This window comes from Leptonotus elevatus, chromosome 2, assembly GCF_054856555.1.
Source record: "Leptonotus elevatus isolate MCC_2025b chromosome 2, RoL_Lele_1.0, whole genome shotgun sequence".
NCBI lineage: Eukaryota > Metazoa > Chordata > Actinopteri > Syngnathiformes > Syngnathidae > Leptonotus > Leptonotus elevatus.
Window position 1 is genome coordinate 20,530,258 of NC_141240.1, and position 27,120 is coordinate 20,557,377.

The 27,120-nt window shown below is 41.4% G+C and overlaps 1 protein-coding gene across 6 annotated transcripts in view; it reads right to left on the reverse strand.

The window, feature by feature from the left end:
* nid2a (nidogen 2a (osteonidogen)) overlaps positions 1–27,120 on the reverse strand; it is a 53,265-nt gene that overhangs the window by 3,064 nt on the left and 23,081 nt on the right. Inside the window, exons 15-58 of one of the 6 annotated variants that reach the window (XM_086067351.1) lie at positions 26,581–26,727; positions 17,366–17,494; positions 16,880–17,002; positions 15,121–15,236; positions 14,936–15,041; positions 14,711–14,844; positions 14,545–14,650; positions 14,301–14,428; positions 14,118–14,223; positions 13,559–13,692; positions 13,382–13,487; positions 13,174–13,298; positions 13,002–13,107; positions 12,745–12,878; positions 12,548–12,653; positions 12,342–12,466; positions 12,160–12,265; positions 11,953–12,077; positions 11,771–11,876; positions 11,548–11,672; positions 11,366–11,471; positions 11,151–11,275; positions 10,973–11,078; positions 10,759–10,883; positions 10,581–10,686; positions 10,358–10,482; positions 10,176–10,281; positions 9,961–10,085; positions 9,783–9,888; positions 9,571–9,695; positions 9,390–9,495; positions 9,170–9,294; positions 8,207–8,312; positions 7,988–8,112; positions 7,809–7,914; positions 7,562–7,689; positions 7,301–7,406; positions 5,594–5,723; positions 4,186–4,286; positions 3,933–4,105; positions 3,722–3,851; positions 3,466–3,637; positions 326–483; positions 5–128 (exon numbers count right to left, since the gene is read on the reverse strand). In XM_086067351.1, coding sequence (XP_085923477.1) covers positions 5–128; positions 326–483; positions 3,466–3,637; positions 3,722–3,851; positions 3,933–4,105; positions 4,186–4,286; positions 5,594–5,723; positions 7,301–7,406; positions 7,562–7,689; positions 7,809–7,914; positions 7,988–8,112; positions 8,207–8,312; positions 9,170–9,294; positions 9,390–9,495; positions 9,571–9,695; positions 9,783–9,888; positions 9,961–10,085; positions 10,176–10,281; positions 10,358–10,482; positions 10,581–10,686; positions 10,759–10,883; positions 10,973–11,078; positions 11,151–11,275; positions 11,366–11,471; positions 11,548–11,672; positions 11,771–11,876; positions 11,953–12,077; positions 12,160–12,265; positions 12,342–12,466; positions 12,548–12,653; positions 12,745–12,878; positions 13,002–13,107; positions 13,174–13,298; positions 13,382–13,487; positions 13,559–13,692; positions 14,118–14,223; positions 14,301–14,428; positions 14,545–14,650; positions 14,711–14,844; positions 14,936–15,041; positions 15,121–15,236; positions 16,880–17,002; positions 17,366–17,494; positions 26,581–26,727 — 5,338 coding nt within the window. Of the gene's footprint in view, positions 1–4; positions 129–325; positions 484–3,465; positions 3,638–3,721; positions 3,852–3,932; positions 4,106–4,185; positions 4,287–5,593; positions 5,724–7,300; positions 7,407–7,561; positions 7,690–7,808; positions 7,915–7,987; positions 8,113–8,206; positions 8,313–9,169; positions 9,295–9,389; positions 9,496–9,570; positions 9,696–9,782; positions 9,889–9,960; positions 10,086–10,175; positions 10,282–10,357; positions 10,483–10,580; positions 10,687–10,758; positions 10,884–10,972; positions 11,079–11,150; positions 11,276–11,365; positions 11,472–11,547; positions 11,673–11,770; positions 11,877–11,952; positions 12,078–12,159; positions 12,266–12,341; positions 12,467–12,547; positions 12,654–12,744; positions 12,879–13,001; positions 13,108–13,173; positions 13,299–13,381; positions 13,488–13,558; positions 13,696–14,117; positions 14,224–14,300; positions 14,429–14,544; positions 14,651–14,710; positions 14,845–14,935; positions 15,042–15,120; positions 15,249–16,879; positions 17,003–17,365; positions 17,495–26,580; positions 26,728–27,120 lie in introns of all 6 variants that reach the window. The other 5 variants (XM_086067350.1, XM_086067348.1, XM_086067349.1 and 2 more) reach the window with 5 other exon arrangements.

Here is a 27,120-nt window from a genome sequence, read left to right on the forward strand (position 1 = left end):
TCACCTCCTCCAGTCAGTGTAGAAGAAATGGTTTCTGTGGTAAATCATGCTAAATGGATAGTTGACGCTCGGGTTTATTACTCTTCGCCCTGACCCGTCTGGAAATATACACTCTAACCGCTTCGTACCTGACACAGAGAGACGACAATCCAAGTTGATGTGATGCATAATAAATCTGATGTTGTTTATAGTAATGCAGATAAATGTGCATGATTGTTAAATAATACATGGGGAATAGAAAAAAAGAACCACAATATTGAGGGGAAAAATTTGCAACTGGATTAGTTTTCAAACTTGTTCAGTTTAAACATGGTCTCCTGTTTACCTGCATCGGCCCAGCAGACGTGCCCCAAAGAAGAATCGTACGTCAATGCGTTGGGCAAACCGATCCCATCAGAAACCACCACCCGGCGGTTCTGACCATCCACGGATGCACTTTCAATCTTGGGAGCCTCTCGATTCCAGTCGGTCCAGTACAGAGAACTGCAAAGGGGCACAGGATGGTTTGGATTGAACCATGGACGACTACGGCAGCGTGCTCGTTACGACAGACAACAGGAAGTGTTAACAAAAGTGAAATAGGGTTATTTTGACCCAGCTGTTTTTAGAGTGTAATAAAAACAAAATAAAAACATAAAATTAACACTGAAATCTCATTGACTGCAACTATTATAGTTAATTTTATAAATGTAATTTATTTTCATTTTAATTTGTTTTATCAACCAAAATTCCTCAAGATACAAGCTTAATTTGCTCACGGTTTGTTCACAACTCAAAACAATTGCATCTCAAATCATCTTTCCACAGTGAAATGAAGATGTCATTAATATGTTCAGGCACCTTCCACCTCAAAATGTTTCTTCTCAATAAGAAAAACAGCACTCGATAATATTGCACTTTATAAAAAAAAGGGGGGTAACAATAACAATTATCCATCCATTTTCTTAATCGCTTGTCCTCACAAGGGCCGCGGGGGCGCTGGAGCCTATCCCAGCTGGCTTTGGGCAGTGGGCGGGGTACACCCTGAACTGGTTGCCAGCCAATCCAGGATAATAATAACAATTAAATATAAAGAATTAAGCATTATGTGTTGTGGTTTGTCCACCTTGGACACCATGGGGCGTTTTTTCATTATGCTATTGAAAGAGCAAAGCTAGCAGAATTGTAAGACTTTTTATTTTTTGCACTCAACATATCCATCCATGGGAACCGCCCTGCAGTTTGGAATAGAACAAGTTCAGTCAGCTAATCAAAGATGCTCAGTCAGTGGGATGATCACAGCTTCGGGCAGTGTGCGTGCGTGGGTGGGGGCGTGCATGGCGTGGCTGCTTTGCTTTTCATCATCAATGATGGCGTACATGTGGCAAGTAAGTAACACACACCACATGTGCTATCAAATTACAAACACACACATAGAGGCAGTTTGTGGCGGTTAATCAGTTTAAAAAACAAGGTATGTCTGAGCAGATGTTTGTCTAAGAGTGTTCACGTTCATCATCATTCCATTGCCCCCCCCCCCCACCCCCTGTCATGCGTGTGGGATCGTACGTGTGTTGGCGCATTTGCGTTGACGTGCGTGTAAGCGTGACGGACGCACGCTTTGATATCAAAGAGCACAAGCTGGAACATAAGTGTACACATGTGAAGCAATAGTAGCCTGTGGTGCTTGGCTTTTGGTCAAATGACACACGCACGCACACACACACACACACACACACACACACACGCGTGCATACAGATGGCCTGAGGTTGAAGAACTGAACAGTTACAGACATTTTAAGTTTCATGATTTTACTTATTGCTGTTGTGTTTAATGATGGATTAAACACACAAACACACGTTCCCCCTCTTTCTAAGCCACACACACACACACGCTTGATGATCTGTGATTAGTTGCACTGATGAAAAGCAGATGTTGTTCCTGAAAAGCTGACTGATGGCGGCCTTGCGCTCTCACTGTGTTCACGACTCCTGGCGGCCGTCACAGAGCGCACTAAAATGTGCCGGTGTCTAACAGAGAGTAAACACATGTTACTAAAAAAAGGCCGGTGATTGAAATTTTATCAGCTGGTGATGGACTCGTATGGAGGCCGCCGTGTCTCCAGTGCGGAACAAACCAGACTCAACAAGATGTCAGCGCTAATAAATGAGATGCAGGCCTTGCTGGCGCAGAGTTCCACAGTGGATCGCCTCTGGGTTGCATCACTGTGGGGGGTTCTGACAGGGGGGGTGGGTCTCAACAATTAGGGATACTATAGGCCCATTATTGGCATTTTGGCAGAAATCTTTTTACAAATCTGAAAGATAGTTTTTCACCGAGTGGTGAATGTAGCAAATTTAGGGTTTTCATCAGGATTTCTAAGATGACAGTTTTTTACTTGTCGTAAACACATTTCGACTTAGACAAACTTGATCTTTTGAAACTTATAACAAAAACCCCAGATTAGCTGCATTCGCATGCATTCGTCGCCAAGTGAGATACAGGGAACTTTCCAATTATGGATCTATTTAAATTTCCACTTTATAAAAAATGATGCTGCCACTGCGAAATTGGAACTCCCTATACTTTTTATTTAAAAAAAATAATAAGAAGAAGAAGAAATTATGTTGAAATTTTGGAAAACTTTAGGGAACAATTTATTTGGTTAGTTTTAATTTAGCTTAAAGGTGGGGTCTTAAGTTTTCATTCATAAATAATTCACTTCATAAACACTGAATGTATGCACATGAAATGCTTCTGATGTGTGGCGGTTATTTTGTCATCAACCACCACCCCTCTGCCTGTATTTTGCCATTTTGTTGTCATAAGCGGGACGTTTGTGGGCGGAAAGTCAATGTCTACCCTTCCAGCCAATCACAGAGCGGAGGGGGGGGGGGGGGGGGTGTTGCTGAAGGCAGGCGCAATGTTGACAAGAAGAGTGGGGGTTGAGCCATGGGAAGAGTCTGTTACAAACAAACGGTCAAAACTTAAGACCCCACCTTTAATATATGCTGATGACCCTGGAAGCAATTTTGGTTAACATTTTTAAACAAATCTGTCAATTCTTTACATGTTTAAAATTAAAGTATATATTTTTGGGGTTTTAGCTTTTAATCAAAATTAAAAGAAAAAGTGTATATTTTTTTTAAATGTTGACACTAATATTTTTTCTTTTATTGCAAATGAATATCGGCTTAAAATATTGATTGTCGGCTTTATTTGCTTTAACTAATATTCGGTATCGGTATAAGACTTAAAAAAACATTGGTCTATCACTATCAACAATTAATCAAATAAAATTTACTGTTTATTGTAATACAGATTAATTTATTGCGTTCGTAAAAAAAATACATACCCTTAAGAAATGTATTGCATATTAAAATCATAATCACAAAATTGAGGAAAAAACATTCAAATTTGATTATTTATGACAATTGTTCAGCCCTACTGAGGAGGTTCAGTAAGAGGAAAAAAGTGAACCTTACCCCGTGGATGAGACCACGATGATGGCCCGGGGGTTGACCAAGTCTGTGTCAAAAAGCGTCCTTCTATCGCTGCCGTCCAAGTTGGACCTTTCGATCAGGTCGGGGTTGGAGTCCACCCAGAACATCAGCCTTCGATTGACATCCACAGCCAAGCCCTCTGGACTGACCAGATCTACAAGGAGCAGATCAGTTAAAACAAATATATAATAATTTAAAAAATCCCAAAACATTAGCCAGAGTGTTTTTGATCACTCACTTGAGTTGATGAGAATCTCCGGCTCCGCTCCTGGCACCATTGAAGCTCTATTAATGGTCCGTGCAGACAAATCTGTCCAATATACTTGGTTCTGCTTGCAGTCATAAGACAGACCAACAACTATGGAGCCCTGCACACACACACAAATCGAATTGATCATTAGATGGATGATATTTTTAAGAAAGTCAATCGCGCCAACGTGTCCATTTACATGTAGCGTCAGTAGTGTCCTGGACCGGCTAGCGTCTAGTTTGGTCCCATTGAGAGGAAGTGCTCCTATTTTCTGTCCCTGTGCATACAGCAGTGTGATATCAGCGTTAAGGGGAGGGGTCACATCCGGGCGGGGTAATGGCCGCACGGTTGGCGGGGCCACTGAGGGAAGGCCTGCAACAAATGGGGGGTAAAAGTTGTCAGGTATATCGGGAGGTTTTGACAAGATGCAGCAGGGAGGATCCAACGCGCACATGCAGGCTTGACGACGTCATTTGACCGAGTGCCGGGAACTTCTCGCCCATCCTGGTCCACACACCAGCAGTAGGTGGTCTCCCCATAGCACTGGACTGGACTGAGAGGACAGAGAAGAATTCAACAAGATGGGGTGATACTGCGAATAATTTGTACTTTGTTACTGTATTGAAGTTTTTTTTTCTACTTTGTCTAGTATTATATATATTATATTCACATATGGCTCTTTAGTCCCTCTCCTGTGGCTAAATATGTTTGTAGAAATTATTATTTTTTCACATATAATTTTTTTAAAGATAAAATAAATTAATGATGAAATAAAAAATAATAGTAAAATATATTTTTTAAATATGTCAGAGTCCAAAGTTGTCAGAAAAAGAGAGGCATATGGTGGATGAAAAATTTTTTTTTTTAAATGTCCAAAAAGTGACTATAAATGTCAAAAAAGGAAGAAGAAAAGCAGAAAATTAGCACAATTGTCCATGAAATTGCCAAAAATGACAGAGAACTGAATTTAAAAAAAGGCAGAAAAGAAAACGTTCAAAAAGTAACCATAAAATGAACAAAAACAAAAGAAGAAATAAAAACACAAAATGTCTGAAAATTTATAGCAAAAAACGCAGGGAATTAAAAAAATTAAATAGCCATGAAATGTCCAAAAAGGAAGAAGAGAGGCAGAAAATTACCATAATATGCCCATAAAATTGCCAAAAATTTGACAGAAAGGCAGAAAAGTTTAAAAATGTAGGAAATGAACAAATACAACCAAAATAAATAAATAAATCCCAAAACGGAATACAAAAGGTTGAAGAATATTAATGTCTACAAAATGGATGCTACTCAATATATTATATTTTTGTGTTGTGTTGTGGTGTGTTGTGGTGCAGATTTAATTAGCTCTTGGGCCCTCAGTACATTACACTAACACTAACACACTTTCATTCATCACAATGTAAAAATGTTTTGCGTCTCTAGGCAGATTTTGGATTATTAATTTGGCCTAAAATGTCTCTTTTGACAATAAAGGTTGCTAACCCCTGGCCTATACAGAGCTACATACTGTTTTTAGGATGCCATCGGGGTGTTGCAGGGCTTTTCCGTGCTGGGACAACGAGGCGCTGTCAAAAGTCAGACTTTAAAAAAAAAAAGAATAATAACTTTGATCTTCTGCCTGTCTTTGCATGATAAGCGCACACTCACAGCCTACAACAAGGTGCTCTAAAGTGGACAATCCCAATTTCAGGGGTAGACTGCTGGCTAGCTAATTGCAATTGCGCCGGATAACCACGGATGCAAATGTAGGCGCTCAAGTTGTTATATCGTGGGGTGAACTCTCTGAACTCTTTAAGAAAGTGAGTACTTTTGTCAACTACATAACCGGCTAGTATAATGTGAGCGAGGAAGTACCTGAACTGTCCATCTGGCTCACACTGGGGCAAGTATTGTTGCGGCTCTGGCTTCCCACCATAATGCTCCATTAAACTGCTCCTCCAGCGCTCGCACACACTCTCGGGACGCTCGGTCGGAGCCACGTGGACTGCGAGAGACATGTCAACAAAGCTAAATATCTCAGTTTGGATTTATTGTCATCCCTTGAGCTTATTCTCAGGGTATCTGTGTAGATTTGCAGTCATCCAGGTCATGGTGATCCGCCAAGGTTGAATCTTCTTGTTTATGGAACATGCTTCAACTTAAATCCAAAAGGCTTCTTCAGTTCTACGTTTTAGCTGTGCTGTGTTTCCCTCCTTATGTCTCTGGTGAGTGGTGATGATAAGGTTCTCTTGATCTGCACTCTAAATTTTTGGGTCAAAAATAACCCACTTTGGATCAAAATGAGACCCGACCTGCTACTTGGGTTAATTTGACCCAACTTTCTGGGTCATTTTGTACAAAACAACCTCTCAAAAATTGCGTCAAATTCACCCAAGTAGCGTGTTGGTCCTGTTTTGATCCACCAAAAATAACCGAATTTTTTGTGCTAAATGAAAAACCGAAAAAGTTGGATCGTGCCTTTTTGACCCATACTGGGTTATTTTTGGCCATCTGTTTCTAGAGTGCAGACTGTATACTTGGATCATTAGGTCGTTTTGTACAAAACAACCCCCTAGAAAATATGGTCATTTTGTAAAAAGCAACCACGAATGTTGCGTCATATTGACCCAAGTAGCAAGTCAGTCTTGCTTTAAACCCAAAAACAAAACAAAGGTGTTTTGTTTTTTTGTGCTAAACAAAAAAGTTGGGTCGGTCGGTCACTGCTTGGGTCAAATTGACTCAGTTCCATTTTGACCCAACTATTTTTAGAGTTTGGGTAATTTTTTTTCAAGACAACCATGTCCTGGCATGCCTTCTCACAAAGATTGTTTCATTTCATGGGAATAGTGGCCACTAAGGAGTTATTTTGCTACCAGAAAGGTTAATGGCTGGTTGGTATGCAAAGCCAGAAGCAACCACTAGAGACTCCACACCTAAAATGTAAAACTGAGGAAGCTTTTTGGATTTAAAAGGTGAAATGTCTTCAACAAACAAGAAGATTCCAGCTGTCTTGATTCAACCGTTGAGAAATATTTCCATGGTGTTTCTGGCTTGACTTAACAGTATATCAAATCTACAGTATATGAGAAGTGTGTGACTGATCGTGTGAGGTGTCCCTTTGTTGACAGACACACTTTTTGTCTTGCCTTTGTGTTTACCTTGTAAATTCCCTCCAATAACTCACTTTATTAGAACATTAAAAGCTGCAGCTGGTTCTCATGAAATACTGCATATGTGTCAAGATGGAAGATGATGATGGTGGTTTCTAAATATGACATGTAGAAAAGCAGAAGCCGACATTTGAATGTCAGGTGACGAGAACCTTTTAGGAAAGAGGAATCCCCCTGAAAAAGGGTTTGCTTATAGTTTGGTTGCCAAAGAAATAGTCCATCCGTCTTCCCACAAGACAAACCCTGGAGATGTTTGGACAGTCATAAAAGTAGTTTACAGCAAGAACTGCTTTTAGCCGACACGTGTGCATGTGTGTGTACCTCAAGGAGAGGATGAGTGAGGCCATTAGGGCCAAGACAAAAACATCCAAGAGGGCATGAAATGTGTAGTGGAAGAATGGCCTCATCTTACCAGGACCGTTACAATCTATAGGAGAAACACCAGAAGGAGTTCTTGTTCTTGCTCTCTCTTGACCGTTGCTGTCCACACACCAACATTGACCAATGGAACTATGGCACTAAGCGAAGGAATGATAATGATTTGATATGATAATGCAAGTAATAATGGAATAGCACGTTCCATTATTAGTTAATAAAAATGCAAGTGAAAAAAAGGTGATTTGTATCTATTAAAAAAAAAAAAGGCAAATGTATGAAACCTTGTTGAATTTACCTGTTGTGAAGTGTACTGTCCGTTAGCATCACATTGAGGTACAAAGACTCCCACTAGTGGATAACCTTCTGGACTGGTGGTCTGTACACTTGCTCTGTGGTGTTCACAGTGAGTTTTTGGACGTTCATCTAAAAATTGGATTGACAGAATGGAAAGAAGAAGCATTGTTGAAATGTCCACCAGCATAACATTCAAGAAAATGAAAGTGAAAAACAAAATAGTTTTCTGCTGAAAGTCTATTTCTTACCCGGTTTCTCACAGTCGAAGGGTGTTGTACCAGGTGGAGTTCTCGTACCAGGTCTTTCCTGTCCTTGGCTGTCCACACACCAACAATGTCCAGCAGAGCCGTGACACTGAAATGAGCAATACAATTTCAAATCATCATACGGTAAAGACGGTTATGTCTCTAGTTTGAAAAGTGCTTACCTGTTGAGGTGTGTACCGTCCATTAGCATCACACTGAGGTACGAAGGCTCCCAATATGGGATGACCCTCTGGACTGGTGGTCTGAATACGGTCTCTGTGTTGCTCACAGTGGCTTTTAGGACGTCCTAGCAAATACAATTCGTATAGCACATTGGATGGCAATTTTATTTAATACATTCCTTCTAGCATATAAACATTAGAAAACATTCAAGTTAAGACCTTGGTTGTCACATTCAATGGGTGTTGCACCAGGAGGAGTTCTGGTTCCAGGTCGTTCCTGTCCTTGGTTGTCCACACACCAACAGTGTCCACTGGAACCGTGACACTAGTACAAACGTCATGTTTCAGTCCAACCATATTTATGAAATATCAATATCCAATTGAGGGGATTGTGCTGATCTGGTTGGCCAGACATTCTTGCTGACTAGAGTGATAGAAAGGCTAAAACTTTATGAAAGAAATGTTCTGCTCATGATCTAAAAAACAAAACAACACCATCATGGCTCCTTTTATATCTGTTCTAAACGTACAATTTTTTTTTTACGTTTTCAATCTCTTGATTACAAAAGTGGAAAAAATGTGAAACTAATAGAAATAGTTCGAAATAATTTTTGACGTCTATAGTCGTCAATGGCAGTGAATGAGTTAAAACTCCTTCAACCTTTTGCAAGACACACTGCCAAAACAAGAGAGTTTACCAGAAGTGGAATTCTTGACCCTATAGAACTTTGATTTAGACTTTTTAATTTAATGAAATTTTGTTTGTTTTTTCCCAAAAGAAGGTAGCAACAAACAACAACTAAAGGCTGTGGTGAATGAAAAATAATCACAAAGGAAGAATGCCAAAGTTCAATGGGTCATAGGCATGATGGGTCACAGGCACTACAAGTAAAATATTTGCAATTAAATATTAAGTCTCATTCACATCTACCAGTTCCAATATCCTTGCTCTTCTTCAAATTTAGTGGTCTCTTACAAAGAATGCTATCTTCTAATGTTTACATTAACTTTACTTGGAATCTGCATTGCAGGAATAGCATATGGCTCAATATCCTGTGATTCAGTTAAGGAAGTGGCCGTTTAAGATCAGAAAGGAAACTCTGTCAACCAATTCTGGCAAATATTGATGTCACATGACTAGAAAAAAAAACACATTCATGAGATGAGCCTTATTGTATTTACCTGCTGAGGTGTGTACTGTCCATTAGCACCACACTGAGGTACAAAGGCGCCCAATATGGGATAACCCTCTGGGCTGGTGGTCTGAATACTGTCTCTATGCTGCTCACAGTGACTTTTAGGAAGTTCTGGAGATTGCATTGCAAAGTTACGCATGGAATGTGAATACAAGAATAGCAAATCCATCGAGTGTAAACACAAGCAAAGGTTTAGGCTTTATCACCTGGTTTGTCACAGTCGACGGGTGTTACACCAGGAGGAGTTCTAGTACCAGGTCTTTCTTGTCCTTGACTGTCCACGCACCAACAATGTCCACTAGAACCGTGACACTAAAATACACAATATGTTTTAGTCACATAGATGATACACAAAATACATATTACATCAAACTGCTGAGAAAGTACCTGTTGAAGAGTGTATTGTCCATTAGCATCACACTGAGGTACGAAGGCTCCCACTAATGGATAACCCTGTGGACTGGTGGTCTGAATACTACCTCTGTGTTGCTCACAGTGGCTTTTAGGACGTTCTAAAAATTACATTGTGAAGTTTTACTTTAATTGAAAATATAAGAGTCATCAGAATGTTAAGACAATAGAAGGTTAAACATGGGCACCTGGTTTGTCACAGTCGACGGGTGTTACACCTGATGGAGTTCTCGTACCAGATCTTTCTTGTCCTTGGCTGTCCACGCACCAACAATGTCCACTAGAACCGTGACACTAAAATACACAATATGTTTTAGTTAACTAGATATACAAAATGCATAATGCGTCAAACTGCTGAGAAAGTACCTGTTGAAGAGTGTACTGCCCATTAGCATCACACTGAGGTACGAAGGCGCCCAATATGGGATAACCCTCTGGACTGGTGGTCTGAATACTGTCTCTATGCTGCTCACAGTGACTTTTAGGAAGTTCTGGAGATTGCATTGCAAAGTTATACTTCAACTGAAAATTCAAGATTGTCATCACATTGTGTAAAAAACTGTCAAATTAAACTTAGGCACCTGGTTTGTCACAGTCGAAGGGTGTTACACCAGGAGGAGTTCTCGTACCAGATCTTTCTTGTCCTTGGCTGTCCACACACCAACAATGTCCACTAGAACCGTGACACTAGAATACACAATTCGTTGTAGTCAGATTGATAATATACAAAAGACACAATGCCTTTAATTGTCTAGAATTGTACCTGTTGATGAGTGTACTGCCCATTAGCATCACACTGAGGTACGAAGGCTCCCAATATGGGATAACCCTCTGGACTGGTGGTCTGAATACTGTCTCTATGCTGCTCACAGTGACTTTTAGGAAGTTCTAGAGATTACATTGCAAAGTTACACATGGAATGTAAGTACAAGAACCAATAGCAAATCCATCAAATGTATACACAAGCAAAGGTTTAGCTTTAGCACCTGGTTTGTCACAATCGACGGGTGTTACTCCAGGAGGAGTTCTAGTACCAGGTCTTTCTTGTCCTTGACTGTCCACGCACCAACAACGTCCACTAGAACCGTGACACTAAAATACACAATATGTTTTAGGTAACTAGAAATACAAAATACATAATGTGTCAAACTGCTGCGAAAGTACCTGTTGAAGAGTGTACTGTCCATTAGCATCACACTGAGGTACGAAGGCTCCCACTAATGGATAACCCTCTGGACTGGTGGTCTGAATACTGTCTCTGTGCAACTCACAGTGGCTTTTAGGACGTTCTAAAAATTAAATTGTGAAGTTTTACTTTAATTGAAAATATAAGAGAGTCATCAGAAAGTTAAGACAAGAGAAGGTTAAACATGGGCACCTGGTTTGTCACAGTCGACGGGTGTTACACCTGATGGAGTTCTCGTACCAGATCTTTCTTGTCCTTGACTGTCCACGCACCAACAACGTCCACTAGAACCGTGACACTAAAATACACAATTTGTTTTAGTTAACTAGATATACAAAATACATAATGTGTCAAACTGCTGCGAAAGTACCTGTTGAAGAGTGTACTGTCCATTAGCATCACATTGAGGTACGAAGGCGCCCAATATGGGATAACCCTCTGGACTGGTGGTCTGAATACTGTCTCTATGCTGCTCACACTGGCTTTTGGGACGTTCTACAAATGACATTGTGAAGTTATACTTCAATTGAAAATTTAAGATTGCCATCACATTGTGTAAAAAACTGTCAAATTAAACTTAGGCACCTGGTTTGTCACAGTCGAAGGGTGTTACACCAGGAGGAGTTCTCGTACCAGATCTTTCTTGTCCTTGGCTGTCCACACACCAACAATGTCCACTAGAACCGTGACACTAGAATAGACAATTTGTTTTAATCAGATTGATGATATACAAAAGACACAATGTTTCGAATTGTCTAGAATTGTACCTGTTGAGGAGTGTACTGTCCGTTAGCATCACACTGAGGTACGAAGGCTCCCACTAATGGATAACCCTCTGGACTGGTGGTCTGTATACTGTCTCTATGCTGCTCACAATGACTTTTAGGAAGTTCTAGAGATTACATTGCAAAGTTACACATGGAATGTAAGCACAAGAACCAATAGCAAATCCATCGAATGTATACACAAGCAAAGGTTTAGCTTTAGCACCTGGTTTGTCACAGTCGACGGGTGTTACACCAGGAGGAGTTCTCGTACCAGATCTTTCTTGTCCTTGGCTGTCCACACACCAACAATGTCCACTAGAACCGTGACACTAGAATACACAATTCGTTGTAGTCGGATTGATAATATACAAAAGACACAATGCCTTAAATTGTCTAGAATTGTACCTGTTGATGAGTGTACTGTCCATTAGCATCACACTGAGGTACGAAGGCTCCCACTAGTGGATAACCCTCTGGACTGGTGGTCTGAATACTGTCTCTGTGCAACTCACAGTGGTTTTTAGGACGTTCTAGAGATAACATTGCAAAGATAAACTTCAATTGAAAACTTAAGAGCCATCATAGAGCATAAACACGAGTTAGCTTTGGCACCTGGTTTGTCACAGTCAAAAGGTGTTGCATCAGGAGGGGTTCTAGTTCCATGTCTTTCTTGTCCTTGGCTGTTTACACACCAACAATGTCCACTAGAACCGTGACACTAGAATAGACAATTTGTTTTAGTAAGATTGATGATATACAAAAGACACAATGTTTCAAATTGTCTAGAATTGTACCTGTTGAGGAGTGTACTGTCCGTTAGCATCACACTGAGGTACGAAGGCTCCCACTAATGGATAACCCTCTGGACTGGTGGTCTGTATACTGTCTCTGTGCAACTCACAGTGGCTTTTAGGACACTCTAGAAATAACATTGCAAAGTTAAACTTGAACCATAAGCGACCTCATAGAGTGTAAACACCAGGAAAGTTAGCTTTAGCACCTGGTTTTTCACAGTCGTTAGGTGCTGCACCAGGAGGAGTTCTAGTTCCAGGTTTTTCTTGTCCTTTGTTGTCCACACACCAACAATGTCCACTAGAACCGTGACACTAAAATGAACAATATATTGCGTTATATGTTTTAGTCATATTGGTGATATACAAAATATATGTATAGTAATTCAAGCCGACTCGAATGTACCTGTTGAGGAGCGTATTGTCCATTAGCGTCACACTGAGGTACGAAGGCTCCCACGATCGGATAACCTTCTGGACTGGTGGTCTGTACACTGTCCCTGTGCTGCTCACAATGGCTTTTAAGACGTTCCGGTTCTTCTATTACATTGATTGAACAATACAGGTTCGAGCCAACCATATGATTAAAAAAATATAAGACAGCAGTATTCTGCTATTGTACTATATACTTTACATATTGTGAAGGATTTGGCTTTTGCACACCTCGTTTGTCACAGTCAGTGGGTGTTGTACCAGGTGGAGTTCTCGTTCCCAGTCTTTCCTGTCCTTGGCTGTCTACACACCAACAATGTCCAGTAGAGCCGTGACACTGAAATGAGCAATAACATTTAATAAAACATATCATATAGTAAATTCCCATATAACATTTTTTTACCTGTAGAGGTATGTAATGTCCGATAGCATCACACTGAGGTACAAAGGCCCCCACAAGTGGATAACCCTCTGGACTGATGGTCTGTACACTGTCTCTGTGCTGCTCGCACTGGCTTTTCGGTTGCTCTGGAAATGATAACGCAAAGTTATGTAATCAATGGCGATATTAGAAAACAAAGTTGTTCAAGGAAAATGTTTAGCTTTGACACCTGGTTCGTGGCAGTCGACGGGTGTTTCACCGGGAGAAGTTCTGGTACCAGGTCTTTCTTGTCCTTGACTGTCCACACACCAACAATGTCCAGTAGAGCCGTGACACTAAAATACACATTAGGTCTTAGTCTAAACAAAATATATAAAAGACATACTAATGCCTTAATCCTATTTACCTGTTGTGGCGTATATTGTCCGTTTGCATCACACTGAGACACAAAGGCCCCAACTACAGGATAACCCTCAGGACTGGTGGTCTGCACATTGTCTCTGTGACGCTCACAGTGGGTTTTTGCATGATCTGCTTCTTCTGCTTGTGAAGGATAGTTAGAGATCTTGTTGTGTAAAAGTATCCTGAATATTTTTGAAAGTACTAAAATATCTGTTCACTTTGCTGTGTACTCACTTTAGAGCTGGATACAAACTAAACGCTGACCCTTTTCTTATCACAACCATGCACGTGCATGTGTTTATAGTAATTATATCACCCCTTTTCTCCAGACATTTTCAAGTAATCACCTGATGACCTCATGGGAGCACCACTTACAAGTTGATGCCTGTTTGAGTTGAGGAATTACGACGAACTAAGCTCAATGTTGAGCAAGGAACGCCTCGTCACGTAATAAAACAATACATCTGCTGCAGTGCTTCTTATACTGCCAGGAGCACGACAGCTTAACAACCTAGCTTTGTGGAAGCGGTCCATCTTTCCGTGTGCACTTTTCCTTTTCTCACCTGGTTTGTCACAGTCTACAGGTGGTGCACCAGGCCTTGCTCTGGTTCCGGGTCTTTCTTGTCCCTGGCTGTCCACACACCAACAATGCCCAGTCGAACCGTGACACTGTGATGCATGGATGTTGTTAATTTGGTGAAGATGAAATGCGTTAGATGGAATCAAATGTTAAATCTTCTCCTGACCTGCAGTGCTATGTACTGTCCATTAGCATCACACCGAGGTACAAAGGCTCCCACGATTGGATAACCTTCTGGACTGGTGGTTTGCACGCTGTCTCTGTGGTGCTCACAGTGGCTTTTAGGATGCTCATCTAAGACATTTTAGAGAGTGGATAGCACAAGAATTTGTCACGACAACAAAACCTGCATCATGTAATGCATGACAGTGACAGCAAAAAATGTCTTTCCGCTCAACTCGGTTTCGTACCCGGTCTCTCACAGTCGATGGGAGTTGTACCAGGTGGCGTTCTGGTTCCATGTCTTTCCTGTCCTTGGTTGTCCACGCACCAACAATGTCCAGTTGAGCCATGACACTGAAACAGCAAAACATATCACGATAAACATATTGTGTCTACAATTGAAAAAGGGCTTACCTGTTGTGGAGTGTACTGTCCGTTAGCATCACACTCGGGTACGAAGGCTCCCACTAAAGGAAAACCCTCTGGACTGGCGGTCTGTACACTGTCTCTGTGCTGTTCACACTGGGTTTTAGGCTGTTGTGGTTGCTCTGGTTGGTTCAGAGGCAAACACAATATTTGAATTTGAAACGATGACAATACGTGTACACGCCACTGAGCTTTATTGGATGCGCTCCTCACCATGTCTGTCACAGTCCGTTGGTGCCATACCAGGAGGAGTCCTGGTTCCTGCTCTCTCTTGCCCCCTATTGTCCACACACCAACAATGTCCCGAGGAGCCATGGCACTGCGAAGGAGTAATCAACCTTTTGAGCTCCACTTTTTGGTCAGTGGTCAAAAATCTATTTCTGGCTCTCATTACCCACCTGTAGTGGTCTGTATCGTCCATCAGAGTCGCACTGAGGGATAAAACCCCCAACAGGCCCGCTCTGTAGACCGTCTCTATGCTGCTCACACTGGCTTTTAGTACCATCTGTCTGCCCTGCAGACAAGTCTGAATGATAATTAGGCCATTTTTTAAAAAAAAATGAGTGTATAGTGTGTGAACAAAATTACTGCTTGTATGACATCTTCTAATTCCACACAGTTGTAGGCACTTTCTCCAAGATATCGGAGTGTGTTTTGAGGAATTGGCCCAAAACAGAACATTTGTCAGAGAGGTTCTTGAATGCTCAGGAGAAGAATTTTACTTTCCAATCACATTCATCAAAAGCGGATGATCTGAAGTGAAAAACTATCACCAACTGTAAGGTGTTCAAATGTCCTATTTTTCCCAAATATCTCCAGTTTGTGGGACCTTCGAAAATATATCTGGCTGCAATTTTCTGGTATTTCATTACCTCAGGCGATATGTATGCTTCCACTGCACTGCATTTTTGAGTTACTGTTCATATAATCTGAATGTCATACTCAATGCGTATACATGTCAGTTATATTAGTTGCAAACAGATCTGCAGCAGAAGTGGTATGGAAACCACCTTGGACAAAATATAGTTTCACAGAAAACGCCAGTACTTTGATCACTATTACTTTATCCTTACTCTGAGTGCTATTTCCAAGACAAATAAAATGTGTTTATCAATTTTTGAGCAAAATATAAGTAGTTGTTGAGTTGTTTTAAAAATAATCTCCTATTAAAAACAAACTCAACACTTTATGAACAACTGCTTGAGCAAATAGTCCAACTGTTTAACAAACCATTGCCAATTAACACAGCCTGTCGCTACATCTACAAATGCAAGTTAAAACTTCACCACAAAAATCAGAAGCCATATCACCAACACCCAGAAATGACCCAAAGTGGAAATGGATGCTGTGGTCTGACGAGTCCATGTTTCAAATTGTTTTTAGAAATCACGGACTTGTGTCCTCCAGGCCAAAGAGGAAAAGGACCATCCGGATTGCAATCAGCGCAAAGTTCAAAAGCCAGCATCTGTGATGGTGGGGGTGTGTTAATGCCGATGGCATGGGTAACTTGCACATCTGTGACGGCACCATTAATACTGAAAAGTACATACATACTGGTTTAGGAGAAACGTATGCTTCATGGATACCCCTGCTTGTTTCAGCAAGACAACGCCAAATCACATTCTGCATGTGTTACAACAGCGTAGCTTTGTAGTGAAAGAGTGCGAGTACGAGCTAGACCTGTCTCCTAATAGAACACGTGTGGCACATTATGAAGACCAAAATATTACAACAAAGACCCCAGACTGTTGAGCAAGTTAAGTTGTACATCAAGCAAGAATGGTTAAGCATTCCGTATACATCATATCTTCAACAATTGGTGTTCTCAGTTCCCAAATTCTAATAAAGCGTTGTTAAAAGGAAAGGTGATGTAACACACTGGTAAACATGACGCTGTCCCAGCTTTTTTGGAATGTGTTGCAGGTATCAAACTCAGAATGAGTGAATATTTGCAACAAACAACAACAAAAACAAGCTTAACATTTTGAACAGTAGATATATTGTCTTTGTAAAGCATTCAATTGATTGTAGGTTGAAAAGGACATGCAAATTATTGTATTGTTGTTTTTTTTTACATTTTACACAACGTCCCATCTTCATTTGTATTAGCCCACATGTAAATACACAGAGAAACATACTCAGGGGAAGATCACTGACCTTGTTGGGAGCAGAGGAAACCATCTCCATGGAAACCATTTTGACACTGACAATGGAAGGAGCCTAGGCTGTTGGTGCATCTTGCATTGATGTGGCATGGAGAGGACCTGCACTCGTCCATATCTGAAGACGTACAGTCATAGGTAGAGGAACACTGTCATTAATATTTGTCAATGTGTTCTAACAGGTACTGGATAGACATGCTTGATATGTAAATGTAAACCAATAAAAAAAAGAAGAAAAAAAAGTTCATAAAAATTTAAGTGGGTTGACTTATAATTGATTTAGTGAAAAACAACAAAAATTTGCAGAAAAGTAGGGCTATTATGATGATCATGTTGTCCTACAATACAGTACAATTCCAAGACATTAATATGACCTTTTATTAATATTAACTCATTTAAACGGCAGTGACTAAATCCTAAAGGTCAATACACATGAAGAATCCAATCTTCAGCATACTGTATGTCGTATCTCACAACTCACCCACACATGTACGTCCGTCAAAGCCAAATTCATAGCCGCTCTGGCACTGGCAGCGATGGCTGCCAGGCAAATTGATGCATTGCGAATGAGCTCCACATGTGGACAAGCCCTCTGCACACTCATCGACATCTAACCAGAGACAAAGAGAACATGTCAACTGAAGAACATGCCTGTCCATATGTGAGTGCAAACACCTGGAGCCAAGGCTGCATTCTTAGTACTGTACAAGACATTGTGATTATGCGCTCATGGAAAGACACTGAGGCCCATCCATGGGAACCGAGGCAGAGCCTGGGGCTTTCCTAGTGCTGTCAGCAGGGGACACGCAGATAATGCTGGGCTAATGACAGGCCACGGACAAGCTGAAAGCAATGGAAGTCCCTGTTAATTAGATCATTAAACATAAGGAGGGGGGACAGACACGGAGGAGGAGAAGAGGGAGTGATGATTCCTTCCATACACACTGGATGTTGAAAACTTTGCCGCAGCGCCTTGAACTGTCTGTGCATGTTTGTTGTGCTGTTGTGGGGAGTGCAAACATTAGCTGTACTTTACTTGAGTTTATTTTTCTGATTACTTGTTCTTACTACGGTTGAAATCAGATGTCTATAATTCCACGCTTTACTTTGTCAAAGTAGGCTTGTTACTTTGTTTTAACCTCAGCGGATGATGACACAATGTAAAAAAAAAAGAAAGACGTAAATAGAGAGAAGTAAAGTCAACCGTAGCTGTGACTTTGACTGATTTAGATCTTGAGAACTGATACGCCTGAGGTGAAATTTTTGTTGTTGCAAAGTAAGTTAAAAAATTTTTTTAAAAAATCGTGCGTTTTTTTCATTGTGCCAAGTTAAAACATGCATTGTATATAATTGACAGTAAATAGAACTAGTAGAACTAGCTCTAATATACTAAACTAATCCAAATTTAACCATCATATATCTTGCATTTTCTCTTCTCTCTTTTTCATCCGGCAGATCTGAAATACCACCCAACGTGGAGGACCTTGAACGTTTCATCGACGGATATTTTTACAGCTGCGCGATGGAGGATCCTGCCGTCGAGAAACCATCAAAGAAACCCTCTTCGAAGAAGAGGAAAAACGATTCAGCGACGGACACGGACGACCTAACCACCACCACTACGGACGTTTCGGTCAGTGTGCTGGAGTCCATAAATAAAAAACTTGACGTCCTCGGCCTCATCCTCGAGGACGTCAAAGAATTAAAAGTAAGTATGGAATTTATCAGTCAGCAGGTAAGTGTCCTTAAACAGGAAAATGCCGAGTTACATTCTACACTCACGACTGTTTCAGCCGAGCTGGAAACTATGAAAAAAGAAAATAAAACGCTAAAAGAAACAGTTTTAGATGTACAATCCCGCAGTATGCGGGAGAATTTAATATTCTCAGGTATATCTGAGAATACCTCTGATAACCCAGAGGTTGAGATAAAAAATTTTATGACGAATTCATTAAAAATTCCTCAGGAGACGGTAAATAACATCTCTTTTGACCGGGTACATCGGCTTGGAGCCCGTAGAGGCAACAAACCCCGTCCTATTATTGCAAAGTTTGAACATTTTAAACAGAAATTATTTGTTAAAAGTAAAGGACGGGAGCTTAAAGGGACCTCATTTGGAATGAATGATCAATTCCCGAGAGAGATCAATGAGCAACGAAAGGTACTGTTTCCTATAATGAAACAAAATAGGCAGGAGGGTAAGCGGACTACGATAGCCGTTGATAAGTTATATATCGATGGCCAACTATTCCGGAACCCCAATTCCACTCCCTGGCTGTTCTAATTAGCATTGGTGGAACTAAACTTAGTTTGATTACTAGGTGTATACATATACTGTATATGTGGTTATAAAACCAAAAACATGAATACTTATTATGTTTAGGCTATATTATAAATATAATATTAATACACAACTATATCTAAAGTATATTTATAAAAAATAAAATAAAAAAAAATCTCGCTGGGGTTACTGGTGTATTGTTATGTTTAATCCCCTGTTAATTTCCCTCACTTTCACCGCCCTACTCGTTTTTGCACGGTTTTATTTACTTACACGTTACCTTACACGTTACCTTACACGTTACCTTACACATTACCTTACATGTTGCCTTATACGTTACCTCATATTTTATACAAACTATATAAATCACCTAACCACTTTGATTCTATCCTATAACATGCCAGTGGTGGCAAATGGCCTATACAGATATATACATAGGACTGTGTTTATATTATTTGTATGCATAAATTAGTTTTGGTTTCCTGGAATGTTTGTGGCGCTCGCTCACAGGCAAAAAGAATAAAAACTTTAGACCATCTCTTAAAATTAAAAGCAGATATTTGCCTCCTACAAGAAACCCACCTACAAAAATCTGAAGAAAAATTACTTATTGATAAAAATTTTAGCCAAGCGTACTCTGCCCCTTATAACAGTAGACAAAGGGGAGTCTGTATACTCATACATAATAATTTACTCTTTACTCTAAATAATACAATAACAGACCCAGAGGGCCGATACATTATTATTCAGGTGACTATATTTAATAAAATATATACATTCGGTAATTTATATGCCCCTAATAATGATGATCCGGCCTTTTTCCATGAATTTTTCTCTAAACTGTTTGAATTAGCAGCGAACTCTACTATTATTATTGGAGGAGACTTTAACACAACCTTAAATCCATTAATAGATCGTTCTAATAAAACAACATGTATAAGGCGATCACAATCCACAAAAGTAATAGGGGAATATATGGATGACTTTGGCCTCGTCGACAGCTGGAGACTTAAAAACCCAAATAAGAAGGAATTTACCTTCTTTTCCGCTGTGCACCGGTCCTTTTCAAGAATTGATTTTTTTCTTACAAATAATTCTATTGCTGATAAAACCGTTACAAAAATACATCCTATTATTATTAGCGACCATGCACCAGTCTCCCTTTCCCTACAAGTTGATTATACCTTTAAACCACCACCTACATGGCGTTTTAACATCTCACTACTAAACGACGCAGAATTTGACAAAATTATAAGAAAAGAATGGGCGGACTTTTTGGAAATAAATGACTCTCCAGACCTATCTCCAGCTCTTCTCTGGGAAACCGGGAAAGCAGTAATTAGAGGTAAAATTATATCATATTCATCTTATAAAAAGAAACAGGATCAAAAATTAGAAAAAGACTTGGAAGATAAAATTAAACAACTGACGGATGAGTACGCAATAAACCCAAATAACCAAATATGGACTGACTTACAAAATACAAAAATACAGTTAGACGATATGTTAACTAAAAAGACAGAGTTTATAATACAACAATTGAGATACAACAACTTTGAATATAATAACAAATCAGGTAAATTTCTTGCAAACCAACTTCAACGTAATCGGGAAAAATCGCTTATAACGGCTATTAAAGGTACAACTGGTGAATGTACACAATCACCAGAAGAAATTAATCAAATTTTTTATAATTATTATCACAATTTATACTCAGAAACTAATAAACCTAACCCAGAGCATATTGAGGCATTCCTCAGTAGCTTAAGTATACCTCAGGTAACTACTGAATATAAAGATATGTTAGATGCACCACTTACTATAAACGAGTTGTACAGTGCTCTAGATAGTATGCCAAATGGCAAAGCACCCGGCCCTGATGGTTATCCGGCTATATTTCTAAAGCACTTCTGGTCAATGCTTGCTCCACTATTCTTAAGAGTAGTAACAGAAATTAAAACTAATGGTCACATACGCCCACACATGAATACAGCAGCAATTAAACTTTTATTAAAGCCAGAAAAAGACCCCACCCTTCCATCAAGTTACCGTCCGATTTCACTAATTAACACTGATATTAAAATTATCACTAAGGCTTTTACATCTAGATTAGAAACAGTAATCCCGACAATCATTCATAGCGACCAAACAGGCTTTATTAAAGAGCGTCACTCTACTAATAATATTAGAAGGCTCTTTAACCTTATTAGTATGTCACAGCGGCATGATAAAAAGGCAGTTATTATATCATTGGATGCAGAAAAAGCTTTTGATAAAGTTAACTGGTCCTTCCTCTTTGCTGTTTTAAATAAATTTGGCTTTGGGAAGTCATTTATTCACTGGGTGTCAGTATTATATGATTCTCCTAAAGCTACTGTTACTACTAATGGGATTATATCTAAGAGTTTTACTCTACAGAGAGGCACAAGACAGGGATGCCCACTGTCGCCTTTATTATTTGCAATATTTATTGAACCGCTTGCATTAGCCATACGCCAGGAAAGAATGATTCAAGGAATTCACTCTGGGGTAACAGAACATAAAATTAATCTATATGCCGATGATATTTTACTTTATTTAGAAAAGCCTGCTATTTCATTAGGGGAAGTATTTAACTTAATAACTAAATTCTCACAGTTATCAGACTATTCTATTAACTGGACAAAATCAACACTTCTACCTATTACAGAAAATTCATGGAACCCTGCAAGCCAGGACCCATACTACTCATTTCCTATAGGTAATTTAAAATACTTAGGCATAAAAATCTCACCTAAATTAACTGATTTAGTTCATTTAAATTTCACTCCACTTCTGGATAGCATTTATAGTGACTTGGAGCGCTGGAATAATCTTCCTATTTCTCTAATAGGACGAATAGCCACTATTAAAATGAAAGTTTTACCCAAAATAAACTATTTTTTCTCAATGATTCCATTTAAACCTACGGCTAACTGGTTCCAGTTGTTGGACTCAGCCGTTACAAAATTTTACTGGAAAAAAAAAAAAGCAAAGATTAGTCTATCTACTCTTCAGAAAAATAAATCCAAAGGAGGTCTAGAGGCACCAAATTTTATGCACTATTATATAGCCAACCAGCTACAATATATTATTTTATGGGCACAACCCAATAGAGATACTAACTGTTGGCTGGAACTAGAACAGAAGGATTGTAATAACCTCAGACTCCTAGATTTACTCTTTATTACAACATCGATTAAGCGCCATAACTGCTTTAAAAATCCAATGATTTCCGCCACCCTGACTGCCTGGTGGAAGGCACTAGAAATGACAAAAGCCAAAGTGGAGCCCAGCGGGCTTTCTCCCCTATGGCATAACCCCGACTTTCAAATTAACAACCAATCGTTTTATTTGAATGTGTGGGAGCAGAAAGGAATTACACATCTCCACCATCTCTTCTCAGATAATATGTTTATATCATATACATCCTTGCTCCAAAAATATAAAATAAAAAACGGAAACTTTTTACATTATTTGCAAGTTAAAAGTATGATAAAGAAACAAATTCCAACACTCCAGGGTACGCTCCAACCGCCTGTTTTAGCTAAAGATATTACCAAGCTTTCTCCAACAACAACAAAAAAACTCTCAAAAATATATAAGTTACTTTCATATACTGATAAAACGTCTTTACCCATCTCAAAATGGGAAACAGACTTGTCTATAGCTCCGGAATCTGTCTTTTGGATTCAAGTTTGTGAAAATGTTTTTAAAATGACAAAACACACAAATTTACAACTTATCCAATATAAAATTATTCACAGAACATACATTACTCAATATATGATGAAGAAAATGGGACTCTCAGACTCCGACATTTGTCTCCAGTGTTTACAAAACACTACAGACACTTATTTTCATGCTTTATGGTTATGTACTCCGGTTATGTGTTTCTGGACTAAAGTCTTAGAAAAACTTTCCGCTGTCTTGGACTGTAGGATACCGTTCTCTCCAAACTTGTGTTTGCTAGGTGACTTAACAACAATTGACTTACCACATAAACAATTTCAATCTATACTTGTAGCCCTTACTATCGCAAAAAAAACAATTCTTGTTAACTGGAAAAATAAACAAACTTTGAATATCGACCAATGGTCTAACCTCCTCATAAATCATATTTTAATGGAAAAAATATCTGCCTCAAATAAAAACCAAATGTCAAAATTTAAAGAAACATGGTCTACGTATATAGAATTTTTTAACCTAAACTTGGATTTTAATTCTGCCTGTTAGCGAGAGCCACAGCAGCGTTATAACTGGCATTGATGTTTCTGTATTAGGCAATTTGTAACTAATGGTTGTGTTTCCATAGTCAGGAACCCGGCTGCTGCCAGCGGGATCGAGCGGATTCACCTCCGATGGGCACCAGGGGTTGATATTCGGATTCACGGCATGCCAGTGGGTTAATTCTGTGGGTGCTGTCCCCCCTGGCGGGGAGTGGGCGGGTCTCCCCCTCTGTTGGCTGCTGGGTGGCGGCTGCGTCTTGGCCGTTCCCTGGGTCTCTTGGGGGGTGCTGCGTTGCGGGGCTTTCCCTGGTGTCGGGGGCGGCGCCGTTCCGGCGCGGTCCGTCGCTCTGGGCCCGGCGACGCGGTTCGGGGCCTGTGGGCCGCCGGGGTGCCCGGTGGTTCCCTCTCCCCTCCCCCTTCCTCCCCCTTGCTGCCTCTCCCTCCTCGCCTCTCCCCGCCCGTCCTCCGCCTCCCTGTCCCCTCTCCCTCGTCGCCCTTCCTCCTCCTCTCCCCCTCTCCTTGCGTCCCTGCCGCTGCCCCCTGCCCTTCTTGTCGTCCCCTTCCCTCCTCCCTTCCCCTTCCCCGGTACGCCTTCCTTCCCCTCCCCTGGGCCGGGGGCTCCATCCATGGCCCGGGTCTCGGTGCTATGGGGGCCGGCGGGGGTGGCTGGGGTTTGGTGTCGTGCCCGCCCCGCTCCGGTGGGCGTCCTGACACCTCGGGCGGGACCCAGTATCCGGGGGGCGAGCCCTATCGCCCCGCCGGACGGGTCCCATATGCCCGCCGGGGTCCTGGTGGGGTGGGTGGGGGCTTGGTGGGCCGGTGCGCCTCCTGCCCCCGCCCGGTTGGGGGGGGCCCCGCTGGTCACACCTCTTAACTCACTACACTAGGTTTGCACAATACACTTTTATAGACATATAGGGCACATAACACACTTTGGGGGGTGGGGTAGGGTGGAAACACCGTCTTCACCCTACAACTCCCCTCCAATTTTAATACACCACACAACTTGTGGGTGGGGGGGGGGGGGGCTTGGGGGCTTGTGGGGGTGCCATCGGTTGGGGGCCGCAGTATAGAGCAGTGCTGCGGTCCCCTGTCCGTGTCGCCACCCGCCCCCCCCCCCCCCCCGCCCTATCTATTTTTTTTAATGCACCACATACACTCAGCAACATGCTTGGGTGGCGGGTGGATCGGAGCGTGGGAATATCATTTCCATCGGCTCCGGTTCACCTGCTCCTAATTTTAATGCACCACACACACACACTTGTATATACACTGGGTGGGGTCACATTCACGGTTTAGGGGTAGAGTTCGCCAGTCCGCGAGCTGGCGGACTCAGTAACAGGGGTTAATTTTCACAAAGAACGCTGGGGTGACGACCGGGGCCTTCCCCCGCTGGGCCTGGGGTTCGGGGGTGTCGGCCGCCCTCCGGTGCCCCCATCTCCCCCTTCTGCCCCCGGTGTTCCGTCCTTCCACACGGCGGGGGGTGGGGTGGGCGCGGCTGCCCTCTCCGCTCCGCTGTCCGGCCCCTCTTCGGCGCCGGTGCCTGGGTGCGGGTGGTCCCCGGGGGCTGGGGGTCGGGGGTTGGGGGGCTGCCGGTTGGTCGGGGTGGGGTCGGGGGGGGGCGGCTTTGTTGGGGGGGGGGCGGTGGTGGGGGTTGCGGGGTGCTGGGGGTGGGGGGTGTCTGGGGGATTGGGGGCATGGGGGCGGCTGGGGCTGGGTTGGGGTGGGTGGCGGGGGGTGGATGGGGGGCGGGGGGTGGTGGGGGGGCGGGGGTTGGGGGCCGGTGGGGTGCCTGGTGGGCCTGCAGTGCCCCGTCCTGCTGCGTTGGGCCGGGGGCGCGGGCCGTGTTGGGGCGGGGGGCGCTCCTGCTCCTGGGTTTGCTCTCTGGCCGGTGGCCCTGGTGGGGCCCGGGGGTCGTCCTTTGGCGCTGCCGCGGCCTGGGGGGCCCTGAGGTGTTGCGCTTGCTCTGTTCCGGCGGGGGTCGACGGCTCCCCTCTTTGGTGGAGATTTTCATGCATGCCAGATCCACCACACCAGCATCTACCGAAACTCAGACACAATCTGTTTCCTCCTCAGGTTATTGAATCGGTGGAGGCTGGTGTCTCGGATCTCACGCGGCTTCGTCTGTCCTTCCTTCCTTTTCTCGGTCTCTCCGTTGGTCTCTTGAGGCCTCCCTGACTTTATGTTTTTTGAATTTGTTGGGGTCTGGATGTTTCTTGGGCTGGGGAGGAGTTCTGGTGGGGGGTGTCTGGTCGGTGCTGGATTTCACCTTCCTTGGTTTTCTTCGGTCCCCTCGGGTCTCCTGGTGTTCGATTTAGGTGAACGGTATAAGATTTTTTTTTTCTAATAGGTTTTCTGGTGAGCTAACAAACACACGCACGCACGCACGCACACACACATACTCACCCACACACACAAAAAAAAAAAAAAAAAAAAAGTATGTATGTATGTATGTATATATGTATGTATATATGTGTATATATATATATATATATATTTAAAAAAAAAAAAAAAAAAAAAAAAAAGAGCAATGATGATGACATTTCCGAATGAACAATACTGAGCTCTTAAAGAAGAAGAAAAAAGAAGAAGAAAAGAAAAAAAAAAAATAATAATAATAATAATTGACAGTAAATAATAAAAAAATATTTTTATTTTTGTACTTATCGGTACATTTCAGAGTCTATATACATATATTTTTATTTACTAGGGATGGGCGAGTACCAATGCCAGATATGTTTTAGGTATCTGTACTCGCAAAGGCAGCCAATACCAATATCAGCTGAAATAAATTGGAATAATAGAAAATTGCAATTAATTTCATACAATTTTAAGGAAAAATGCTATATTGGGAGCAATGGGTGTTTCATTACAATTATGTCATTGGTTTTTGGGGCGTACATTTTATTTATCAAAAGCACTAGTGGTATCGGTGAATACTGAAGAGTTGAGTACAGTACTCGTATTGGTATCTTTCTGGGGGGGGGGAAATGATATAGAACATATCCAATTTTGACCTTTACTCAAGTAAAAGGATTGAATCAGTACTTTTACTTCTACCAGTCTTTTTTTACATGAGCAACTTTACTGAGGTAAAAAGTGTGAGTACTTGTGTATGGCCATTTCCCATGAAGAAATATGAATGGGAGATGCACAGGAGTTAAGTACCGTAACAGTTGTGTCCATCCCCTCTGAAACCAGTTCCACATCGGCACTGGAAAGCCTTGTCCTCCAGTGGGATGCACTGGGCAGTCGTGTCACAGTCGTGGCTTCCATCATAGCACGGGTTCACCAACTCTGGTCCTGTCAAGCCCGCTGAAGCAAAATATATTGTTTGTAAATCAACAACAAAATGTGTTGATTTAGGTTTTTGTTTTGCTTTTATGAGTGAATTGGCAATGATGAGATTCAGAGGACTGCTTCTTACATGGGGGAAATGTTAACTAACCAAAAACGGACCTTTTGGTTGAATGATAAAAGATGTATGTTAGATTTAAATTGATAACAAACGTATCACTGGAAAAAACCTAGTTTGATGTTGTACTGAACCATGCATATATAGTGGTGTCTTGGGGTACGAGATCAATTCGTTTTGTGACCACGCTCTGGACTCAAATCATCATTCCTCAAAAATGCCATTAATCCATTAAAGACTAAAATAAATACAGCAATCATATATCTAAATTGATTTTAAAGAAATAAAACTTT